The following is a 12,186-nucleotide window of genomic DNA, read 5'->3' on the forward strand; positions in this document are numbered from 1 at the left end:
TGATCCTCATACTGGAAGGAGCAGGCTAAAGTGAAACCAATAGCAGATCAGGCAGGTGTCAGGTTGTCAGAGGCAGGATGAGGTCTGACTGATGTCTTTACCAGGAAAGAGGAGGCAGGGTGACTGGGAACAGGCCAGTGAGCTGAGCAGAGACTACTGTTTAAAAAAAACCCCAAAAAACCCAACCCAACAACTTCCTTTAATATCCCTTAATGAGATAGCTTCTTTCTCTGAAGAACATGGGGTCTTTCAAACCTTTCATGTGCTCAGACAACAAAAGGGAAAAACAGACATTCAGGATTTTCACACCATCTGAGGTCAGGATTTGTTAGCTCAAGCTGTTCAACATCTGAGACTTGAGGGCTTAAAATCCAGCCTCATTTTCCTGGGTCACAACTGCTTAACCCCATCTCAGATGTGCTCTAGGATCTCTACTCCTCTGCAGTGACTGCCAGTGCTTCCAAACAGGATCACACTTTGAACTCACAGAAAAGGGATGATACCCAACTGAAATCAGGTCAAATGTACATGTGCAGTGGGAAATAGTTAGTCTGAGAAGCAGCTTTTCTTCCTATTCCATTTCAGTAATAGGTATAAACAGAGCTAATTCTGTGCTTGAATGGTCTAGACCCATGAACTAGGAGACAGCTGACCTGCAGAAATGCTGCTGTTAACACCCTGTCAGCCCTGAACGTCAGTTACTCTGTCTAGGTTACACAAAACAAGACAAACCTCAACATAAACCTCCATAACACAAACACCCCTCTCAGCCTTTAAGGGCATGTACACATACAAGCCAGATGTGAGGCAGCTGCATCTTTGCGTGACAAAGACACTGCAAAAAAAAGCAGTAGCAATGGCTTATTTCCCTTAAGGGAATTATCTGTCTTCCCAAAAGATCTTGGCCATGAGATTTTGGAGAGAAATCATGAGAGTGGGGCTTCCCAAGGACAACACACATCAGTTTGGGGTTTCCAGTGTAGCACAACCTACACTAAAGCAAGGCCCAGGAAAAAAAAAATGCAAACAGATGATAAAACTAAGGGTGGAACAGCCAACAGAAGTGCCTTTTGTTCTCCAGTCGAAACAAAGATTGTTCAGTCTGTTGTACGTATGCTGAAAGAATGAAAAACTTACTGCTGAACAGCAACTCCTGGGTATCACATTTAGCCCCCACACAGGAGACTCTTCCAAATCTCTTCTGCCTCTCACACAAACCAGATTAAAACTTTGTCTACCAGCTCACACATGATCAAAAACAATTTGATTTGTTTTAATCAGAAATTTCATTCTAGAAAAAAAATTCTTTTCCTCAGATATTTATCAGGCCTGGACAATCCTCCTCAAAGAGGTTGTTATGACAAGCACTTGCTGCTGACAAGAGTATCTTGCCAAAGAGATGCATCAGTAGCGTAACTCAGGTTCCATCTATGGTAAAGAAGTAGCCAAGACTCACCTATCCATCTCATGAGGGAGGTCATGATTTGAAGATACTTGGTCTTCTGCACATTGAAGAAGGTGAAAGGACCCAGAAGGAGAGTGAATGCTGCCTGGAAGGACAACAAAAACACACATCAGGTTAAAATTCAGAAATTCTACTAGTAAGATGAATTTATCAGTAATGCAAAGCTTGCCTGGAAAGTTCACCTCCAGACATGTCTGTCTGTGGTGGTGCTTTCTCTGTTGCTTAATTTTACGGCCAAGTTGCCTGAGACACAGGGGGTCGAGCAAGCTGCTTGGTATCAGAGAACATGCCTCGGGCAGAAGTAGTGCACAGGATCCTCTTGGCTCTCAGCTGCTTGCTATCACTGCTACAGCACTCCTTTACTGATACACTTCAGTAAATGCTCTCAGTGCAGCTTTATGGAACATTAAATATTAAACTGTGGCTTCTTTGTCCAAGTACATGCTTAGTTTAGGTCTGAATAGCAATAGCTGTGACCAGTCTGGACACATTAACATTGATGGGGTAGCATTGGGGTGTCCCAGACTCAACAACAATGGAGCCAGCTCTGTCTGGAACATTTTTTTCCCACGCTTTAAGTTGCTTGTTTTACAGCTGAAAACTATAGCACAACAGTTAAGGTGGTGACTTGGAAGCTGAAACCCTGTGCAAAATAAGGAAGAAAAAAGAAATCAAAAAGATACTCATAACACTTTATTCAGTGTGGAAATTAAAGGTACTGTCAATGAAGATGGATCTTTCTTCACTGCCCTCCTAGGTGTATATTAAGAGAACAGTGTTGCCTGGCAAATTAAACTGGGGTATGCGGCTGTACTGGTCTGTTGCATCTCTTTCAGCTGGGTCACAAAATATATCCAACGAAGCTGAAAATTAGGACTACACAGCTTCCCACGTGAGTTTCTTCCAGCAGGGCACACAAGGCAACCACACTGTCAGCCCAGGCCAGAGGAGCGGTGTCCTGTGCAGCACCATCACCTCTGCCCCGACACCGAGCGGCATCGAGCCCTGTCTACTCCAGACAGAATAGGAAAGGCCTTACTGCAGGAAGACAACTGACCTTGACTGAGGTCTGAATGTGAACTGAGAGAAGCTACTTGTGACAGGGAAACAAAACGGCTGTTAGAGGAGAGAGCCCTGCCTGTCATCCATGGGATGGCGCAGGCTAGAGATACAGTAACAGGTCCAAAAGCTGTAAGCAACCAGTATCTAGAGAACCACAGCACACAAGGCACAGATTTGTTGAGCAACCCAAAGGGATTTTAAAGACAAATACTCAACATTAATATTTACACATTGCTCTTTTCCATGACTCCTTAAAACAGTTCTGAAGAAAGGTGTCACCAGAAGGGAAGAACTGTGACTCAAAAGGGCAAGCTGCGGAGCCTCAAGGTCTCTGTCGACCTCAACAGAGTCAGTGACAGAACAGAATCCAAGCTATTTTAAGACAAGTACAACCCCAAGAAACCTTTTTTGAGACAGTTCAGAATATCTGCAAGGCAAATTGGAAATGCCTCACATCATAAATATTCTCAGAAAATCAAAGTAAACCCAGAAGGGGATCAGAGGAGAGAACCCTTGGTTTCACACAGTGCTTGGTGAAGACTTATTCTGATCTGAGGCCATCATTTACACCGTCTTTTTTTTTTTCCTGTTTGAAAAAAAAGAAAAAAAAGAAGGTACAGAAAGCATGCACAGAATTCAGATTTATGAAACAATTGAGGATCCTTAGAGGAAACACTGAAATCACACAGAATACAACACAGACATAACTGACAAGACTAAGAGCTAAAACAACCTTAACAGTTAAATATACTTCCAGTTTTAATACAGAAGCAAGGCAGCCAGTTAGAAGTCTTTTTTCACTCTTCTCCCTCTTATTGCTTTCTTCTAATCAGGAGCTCAACTCCAGTCTCCTGCCCCTCTGCAGACTGCCACTCTGACCTAGGATAGTGCACAAACCCCAAAGGACTAAATAATCTTTAGACTAAAGAGTGACGTAGGTCAAGCACCTAGAGCAAACCAAAGCAGACACCAAGTTTCTTACTAGAAATTATTCTCAAGTTTGTTACTAATCTCTTTCAACCTCCTCTCCCAAAACACACATTGCTCAACACAGCCTTCCTTCAAATCATGTTAATAGCTCATGCGTCAGAAAGAGCCGAAACAAAGAGACGGACGAAGGATGGTGATAATTAAGGAACAGGTGTCTTCTGCAAATTAGAATGCACCAGAACCAACTGGCCAAACAGCCCCTCAGACCGTTGCAAGGATTGACGCAAGATCACTGAGCATGGAAGCAGCTGGGTCTGAAACCCAGATTTGTCTCCAGCACTGAGGAAAGAGCTGTGTTAAGGTGGATTTGGGGCTCAGTTGCTGAAAAGCAGCAAAAGCATCATTAGGTGCTGGAAGACCCTGGGTCTCCTACGTGCTCTCCAACATCTGCTAATGAAGCAGAAAGAATTCTTCTGGATGTTACACACCACAGTTATTCTCTAGTGTTCAAGACATCTTAAACAACTACATCCTTTGAGTGACTCTTTCAATTCTCCTCCTCCTTCTCCGTGGGCTTTACTGCTCAACTCACGGTGAAGAGATACAAGTCGTGCCTGAATGGTTGGATTCCCCTCCCATCCTTTAAGATGATCAGTGTCTTCTGCTCTTAACAAGATCCTGGAGCTGGTCCAAAGGAACCAAGCGAGAGATGAATTCAAGTGCAATAGAAATGTATTACTTTTTCTACTTGACGCCCATTAGCGATCCAAGATGGATATCCACGGATCGATACAAATGATGCTAAGGCCTGCAATGAGATGAGGCTGCCCTGCTTTGCAGGGATTTGCGCCAACCACTTTTAGGAAGGGAAGCCACAGCACACACTGGACTGCTTGAGAGGAGAAAGGCAGGGCAGAAGAGGACATTAAATGGCCAGATTAACATCACTTTGAAGTTTTGTAAAGCTCTCTACAGGATCAAGCACAGGTCAGGAAAGAAGGTTCGGTTCCTCACCAATAGCCAGGACACGAGGGGCAAGGACTCAGTCCCTGATTAGAGCTAATCTCATAATCAACCCTCAGAAGAGTCCTAAGGCCAGGGAGACTAAAAAGACATCCTCAAAAGGATGAGAAGAGACCATGATGCTTAGAAGGAGAATGTCTACTTTCTCTACCTCGCTGTGCCAGGCACCTAAATGCTCTTCCGACCTATTAAGTTAATTAGTTTTATAACTTCTCCCTAAGGAAAAAGTAAGCCCAAATAAGCACCTCAGACATATACCCAAACCTTCCACCTGACTTTTTCCAAGCTCAAGTCTCCCCCAGGGGGATATAATTTACAAAGTGCTTCATTACGCATGTAATTCAAACAATCTAAAACCTACATGGAAAACTGCACCAGTCAGCCCTGCCAGAAATCAAATATTCAGAGCTCTGGCACATCAAAAAGCTCTCACAAGTTTTCCAGTTCACCTCTTGAGCTAGCTGAGATGTTCTCTAAGAGTTTTATCATTCTCTTCATAAGCTTCAGCAAATTAACCTAAGGCAAAATGAGCATAGTCTACTTTGATTAAAGATTTTTCTACTAGAAGTGGTTTCCTATTAGAAACAAGCAGGCAGATGTGGCTCATTCATTGCTAAACTTAAAACAAGGTAAGGGAATCCTTCCTTCAGCTAAGAAGGAAGATCAGATCTATTAAATGCTGTTTAGATTCATAGGGTGGCAGAGAGAAACCTTTACTGAGCACAGGACTGCCTATTCAGAGTGGTTCCCTAATTTCTCTCCAAGCTCCTCCATTAAAAGGGAAAGGCCAGACAAGGCACCAGGCTTGTTACAGAAGGTGTGCAGAACCCACATACAGCAAATAAATGCAGCATACACAAAATTCTTTATTTTCCCTTCCTTTCTCATGCTGACAAAACCAACATGAAGATCCAGCACATTAGTGTTTTTCTTGATTTTACTGACATTTCCAGTCAGAAAATTAGAAGTCACCTAGTGTAGAGGAAAGAACAGCAGCTTGTCACCCTGAATTACACTCTTCCCTGCAGGCTAGTAGCGAGCAGCACACCAGCCTTCTCAACCCCTGGGAGGGTCTTCAAATCCATTCCTCCCACCGAGCCAAATCACAATTGTAGAGCCACCAAGGTTTGGGAGCTGCTCTGAGTCGGCAACTCAGCTTTCCCAGCCTCTGCACCTGTCAGCTCTTAGTATTTCAAAGTGAAAAGCAGGCTGGTCAACTCGAGTTTTCTTGCCACAGGGGAAATGAGCTAGGGCTTACCATTGCCTGGATTTTTAAATATATTTATATATTTCTAAAAGTATGTGTTATTAAAGCTCTTATGTTAAAACTTGGTTACATAACCTTGTTTATTGGCTTATCTTAAAAAAAGCAAAAGATCAAGCGTTAATAGGACATCTGGCTGGTTTTATCAGCTTAGTTTCAGCCAAGAGGACCACCAAGAGAGCTCTCAACCACTGAGTGATGGCCAGCTAATGCCAAGAGTCTTTCAGAGCATACAAGCATGCTTTAAGCCACTCAGAAGGCGGTACTGACCAAACAGGTTCTTTATTGACCTGAAGGGTCCGTCTATCACTCCAAACCAGTGCAGTTCAATAGCTTTCATCTGCTTCCCAGCATGTGGTTTTTACAGAAAAAGTCAGTACAGCTCAGGAAGCACAATTAGCATCCCAAACGTAGCTGATTCATTTATTAGATGCAGTAGTTACAGCATTATGGCTAGTGCCTGCATACATTTGCAAGAGGACCATCTGAAAACCAGCTTCATTCGTAACTGTCATTAGAACTTGCTTGTTTTCATGCTCCACAGACTCATCTGTAAGAATTACATCCATCGACGGTGCTTGCCGAGTAGTGAATTAAAACCAGTAGCTACTGTTTCTTGCTGATTCAGAGCCTGGAAACTTTCAGGCAGGTTGAGTAGAAGAGGGGCATTTACTTGAGCAAAGCAAGACTGTGAAGATTAACCTTGCTAAATGCAGCAAATACACCAGGAGCAGAACAAGAAGAGTTTGAGAGTTTTTGAATAAATGCATTTGTGTGGCACAGGGCTATCATACCAATGCAAAGTTAGTAAGTCTCAGATATTGGGGCAAAGATCCCTCAGTTTTAATAGAGGGATGGTAAAGAGGTGGTGTAGTGCTCTCTCCTTAAATATCTCCCTTTGGGCTGAAGCCCCAGACACCCTTCTTTTTCCTTTCCTCCTTCTCCTCCCAGCCTTCCTCACCCTCATTCAAAACCAGAACTCGCCCCAAACCAAATCCTTCCTTGGAGGCTCTTAATTCCCCTCCACAGAAGAAGCAGCAACATCTCAGACAAACTTCACCTTAGGATAGTATCAACTCCACCTCTTCAGATATTGATGTTTAGTTTCACAACTGTTGAGCAATAGTACCTCTCTCCCACAAGACAGAGTACAGCAAATAATCGCCCTACTCTAATGAGGAGCAAGCTGACGTTAAACCATTACTGGTTTAACAAAATGAATCACTCTCCTTGGAGGCTTTGACACTTTGGTTGGAAAAGAGAGTTGAGCGCTTTATACAGGACTACAGGCATGCAGCATCCCTGTAGCAAAGCAAGATACCGACAGGAAGATGCAAGCTCCACTCAAAGAGGACCTGACAAAGGAAGCTTTGTTTGATTCAGTGCTCAAACACAAGGAAAGACTCCTTGAGCACAGTAGGAAAAAGCAGACATTTAATACATGCTCTCAGGAGTGGCAATTTTGACACCCATTCTGCTTCTGCAAGACATCCCTCAGCTCAGAGCTATTTCACAACCCAGATGAGCAGTAGAAGGGACAGACGAAGCAATCCAACAAAACCAGACTGTGCAAGTACAGAAATAAAACAAGATTTTAGGAGAAGCAGGGACTGGCTGTTCTGTTCCCACCTGAGATACTCTCCTCTAGAGTGTGTCTAAAGAGCCACCTAGGAAAAAAAAAAAAAAGTAAAACTTGATTTACCAGCATTGACACAGGTCAGAGGTTTTATCCCTGGCTGGAAGCTTGAACCACACCTACTGTCTTCAGTAGAGTAGTTTATTATGAATTGGTGTTCCTAGTCACATCCTCAGGGAGTTTTTAGGGCTGACTTTGGAGAGAAATATTAAATGCAAGGTGCTTTCCCCACTCCTGTTTGGGAACCCCAGATAAAGAAAGCAGAGCTTTATAACATTCCAGAGCTACTTGGAGCTCCACCAACACCCACCTGAAGCCTCTGGTAGCCCGTCTGCACCCACTTCAAGTTGTGGCAACTGCTGCGCAACCCAGCAGCGGGCTCCAGTTGCTCATACCAGGGCTTCAATGCTTTTCAGCTAAAACATGTCAAGGGAAAAGGGTCTTGAGTGCAATGCAGTGTCCCCTCTGCCATCTCTCCTCCCCTTCACTAGGGTGACAAGGCCACGTTGATCTCCTGCATGAGCTCATATCTCAAGCTAGAGCGCCAGATGGCACATCAGTGAGGGCGGCGATCCAAGCTTTCGTTGGTAAAGCTTTACCCCTTGCAGTGGACAGTACAAATATAAATACATGAAAGGAGTCTGATTGTTCAGGAAGGAGCTTTTTAGAGAGCTAAAAAAAAAAAAAAAAGCTGAAGATCCACAGCCTTTCAAGGCTGGAGGCAGGGCTGCAGCAGGGGCTGTGCTGATAGGCAGCAAGTTATTAGCAGACAAGCTATGATGAAGCTCTTAAAGTTGGTTGAAGAGACCCACAGAACAAGAATTGCTCAAAGTTGAGAGACAAGAGGGATTTTCACCTCCAGATCCCCTGTAGAGTCAGGAAGTCACAATGGAGGGAGGATGCAACTGCCAGACATCCCACAAGGAATATTTATAGATAAAGCAACAAGGGCAGTTACGCTTTGAGTACAGTGGGCATCTGCTGCCACAGCAGCTCCGGTAATTAACGTGCAGCTCTCTGGACACCTGGCAGAGGCTTATAGTCATAACTCATACCAAGCATATTGCTGGCACTAAGGAGCCCTCACCCACCTTTCTCCCCAGTACCTTAAGGCAGGGAGGAGAACGGAGTCCAAGAACTAAGAGCTCAGCTTCTGCCAGGCTGTTTTTTGCCAGTGAAGTGGCACTGCACCCACCCGCACCCACAGCGCCCTTTAAGCTGCTGCCTCTCATGGCTCCTGTGCCACAGAGCTCCCAGTGCTTCTTTCAAAAGGAAGACCTTCTGTAAGAGATGGAAAGAAGCACCTCTATCCCCAAAGCTACTGACTTCAGTGGATCTGAATACAACTGAGATTTTCAGAGGCTCTAGTCCAGCACCAGCTTTTGATTTTGACTGCCTAACCACCAAGGAGGTGTATTTGTCCTTGGAAGCCATGACCTTGTTGAGCATCCAACACACCAAGGGACTAGCCAGCAACTAAGCAGCCTCTACATGCAGCTCTGGGAGGTCAAGGCAGCAGCAGCATGTGGACACCAAGGCAGTACCAGAGAATGCTGCTCTCCTCACCACATCTTGAGTCAGGGCTGGAGCTAGTCCATCTGTGTGAAGATCACAGCCAGTGGCAAGCTTGCACTTTTCACGGTAAATACACTTCCATTATCATTTTTCACAAGAGAAAGATGGAGGCCAGCAATAACCTCGAGGTGACTAGCATCTAATTTTTCATCACTGGAGTATTTATGGCACAGCCATTTTCAGCATCTTGTAATCACTTTACCACTTCCTTGACCCCTGGCTCCCACTTATTCTGCATCTCCTAATTGCATCTGAACAAGCAGGAGGAAAGCAGCAAAGTGGATAGATGCAGGAGAGCTGAATGGTTGGTTTGTGATACTTGGAAGGACAGAAGATGAGTTGCAGAGCCAGGTCTGGCTGTATCCTGCCCCCAGCTTACTTCAACCTCCCACAGGCTATGAAACAGGAGCCTTCCTCCTTCCTGACACTGAGGAGTCATCCCCTGCCTCCCCAATTTATTAGCATGGTACAAGAGATTAATGAGTTCCCTCCAACAAAGTGTGAAGGCATAATTATTGTACGCATACACTGCCCCAATTGCCTGCATATTCATAGCCTCTCCTGGCAGGGTATTGGCAGCTACAATATTTATATTGACTGCAAAAGCCCCTGGGTTAGACAGCATAAAGGAAGAGGGACATGGACGAGCATATCATGGGTGCTCAGAGCGCCCTGCAAACATCAAGCTACAAACTGCCAGGGTTAGGAGGGACTTGGGTTCAGCGAGGATGACTTTTCCTGAAGGCCGCTAACACCTTGTCTGCCACCACGCAGTGTCTCCACCACTAAGCCATTATTTTTCCTCTTTACTTTTTCCCCTACAAACTTCTCAGTTGAGTTTCACACAATTCTTCAGCTGCCTGAAGGATGTAGTTTCAGAGACAGTGTTATTCCATTTACTATGTCAGACAGGAGTTGCCTGAAGGGAAAGGAAAAGTCCCACATTTTGTAATGTAATTACTTTGCAGCAGCACAAAAGCAAGAGATAAGGCCTGGTTGCCTGGGGCTAGCGGGCAGTTGGCTTGCTCCCAGCCTCCTCCTTTGCCTTCCTCATACAGTGCACACCAAACTGGTGCAACAGGCTTCAGAGATCAGCTCTGCCTGAGAGCATTATACCGACTTCAACTTACAAGATAAATCCCAGCTGCATTATTTGTATTTATAGTCCTGCTTACAGAAGCATGAGCCATGTGTGGGATTTGCTGATGTAGTCCAAAAATCCACATTTTTGGACAAGAGCATCAGTGATCTCACCCAGACATAAAGCGTAATTTAGGAGGATGTTAAGTTGCAGACTTATTTAGTAGTATAAGGAGATACCAATCTGTCCAGAGCTCTCTCCTCCACAGCCTCTGGTAAAATTCAGAGTGGCCTAACTGCACAGTTCTGCAGCCCTGGTGCCTTCTACCTGTATATTAAGGAATTAATGATAATTTCAGGGGAGGAGAGATCAAGACTGCTGCCTTGCTCAATGAAAATGCTGATGTGAATCAGGCAGGCAGCAAGGTCAGACCTCTGTTTAAAAACTAAACTGGTGTTAAAGCACCAAACAAAATACTGGAAAATAAGCTGTTGAAAAAAAGGTTTGTATTGCATCTCCCAGGGGAGTGCTTAGCTGACTTAACAGGTCTTCTTCAACTCTGGTTTCTAGGATGCTGTCGCTACCACTGCACAGGGAAAATGCATTTATTACTTATCTCCTACAAGTGTTCCAAAAATGAAAGATCTGCAAGACTGCTGGAACAGTCTAGTCCAAAAAAAGACTTTTAAAAGGCCCTTTTTAAACCTTTACAACTTGCTGTAGTGAGTGGGTGATCACAGGGAGATATCTGTTCTGACACCTGCCCTGTTCAGGAGAGATTGGTCTCTAATATCAGGAAAGAAGAGTGTCAGCTTTGGTGCTTTGCTGCCCAAGTGAGCTTACTCCAATGGACAGGTTTATTTAGGAAAAGCAGCAGCATGGCCTCTCACCCTTGCCGAGGTGGCTCCGCTGGGCAGCAGGGGCTGTAGTTTGAGCTGGTGAGTTCGTAACTGCAGGAAGTGCACAAAAGATATATCCAGGGCCACTTCTTTGCCCATTTGTTTAGCCAGGTTCTGCTTCCAAGGTTCATGCCCACCATCCATCATCACATAAGCCAAACCAAACACTAAAGCGTGCAGGACACTTTCTATGGGAGAGCCAAGAGCATCTGAGTTCACCAATGGCCTCTGCCCATCACATCAGCCACCTTGCTTCTCTTAAGGGCTGGTAGCACCTGCAGCCCACCTGGCCAGGCATACAAGCAGCAGCACAGCACCACAGCACCCTGTCCTTCCACACAGCTCTTGCCAGCCAGCTGGAGGTGGCAGAGGGGAAGGATGGGCCCTTTGTAAAAGCTCAGTATCCAAGTGACAGCATAACCCAAGCTCCACTCAAGTTAAAAAAACCCACCTCTTGTTGTGAACAGACAGCTCTGTGCAGAAAACACATTCCAGTCCCCTGCACTATTGATTTTTCCAGTGAAAAGAGACAAGCTAATCCTTTAAAGTTCGTTGCTTCAATCCATTGTCTTGCAGTTGCTTCACTACTACACCAAAGGCTGACTCTAACCAGCCCTAGCAGCAGGGGGGGGTTGCCTTCTGGCTGATGTTTCTTTTACTCAGAATGTAATCAGTTACAAGGAAAGCAAGAAAAAAAAAAAAATCACACACCAGGCGCTGAACTCCAGCTCTTAGGTCACTAGTACAACAAGTTTATATTCCACCTTCACAACACCACACTTGTCTGCTTCTCCTCCTGCCAGGTCAGGAAAAACCTCTTATTCACAAGGCCAGTTATTATCTGAAGTTCCCTTTGCATAAGGAAGCAGAAGGAGTGTGGGAAACTCTGAAAGAGCTAGTTTATCTGTCACAGGCGTATGACGAGTGAGCAATCAAAAAAATTTATTGACAAGCCCACAGAAGAAGAATGGACCAGGATGAAGGAGGCAGGATTTATGCCATGTTAACAAGGCTGAGTGCCAATTTCAACCTTGTTAGTTTCATAATAAAAAAAGCTGAGAACTGCCTTCCCGCCCCACATTCAGACACCATTTATTTTAAACGAACTTGGCTCCTGTCCTTCTTCAACCACTTCAGAGCAAGGCAGCAACTTAACCGACCTTACTTTTTGGAAGCTGACTAGATGAGAGGCATGAGAAGACTACAATCAGCCCCTGAGACCAGGCTTTTAGCCAAGCAAAGCTGTATTTC

At 44.7% G+C, this 12,186-nt stretch overlaps 1 protein-coding gene across 2 annotated transcripts in view; it reads right to left on the reverse strand.

Annotated features, from left to right (window-relative positions):
* TMEM104 (transmembrane protein 104) overlaps nt 1-12,186 on the reverse strand; it is a 44,780-nt gene that overhangs the window by 14,868 nt on the left and 17,726 nt on the right. For both annotated transcript variants that reach the window (XM_074922234.1, XM_074922233.1), the window contains exon 9: nt 1,457-1,550. In XM_074922234.1, the coding sequence (XP_074778335.1) occupies nt 1,457-1,550 (94 nt within the window). The remainder of the gene's footprint in view (nt 1-1,456; nt 1,551-12,186) is intronic.

The sequence above is a fragment of the Athene noctua genome, chromosome 18, assembly GCF_965140245.1.
Source record: "Athene noctua chromosome 18, bAthNoc1.hap1.1, whole genome shotgun sequence".
Classification (NCBI taxonomy): Eukaryota; Metazoa; Chordata; class Aves; order Strigiformes; family Strigidae; genus Athene; species Athene noctua.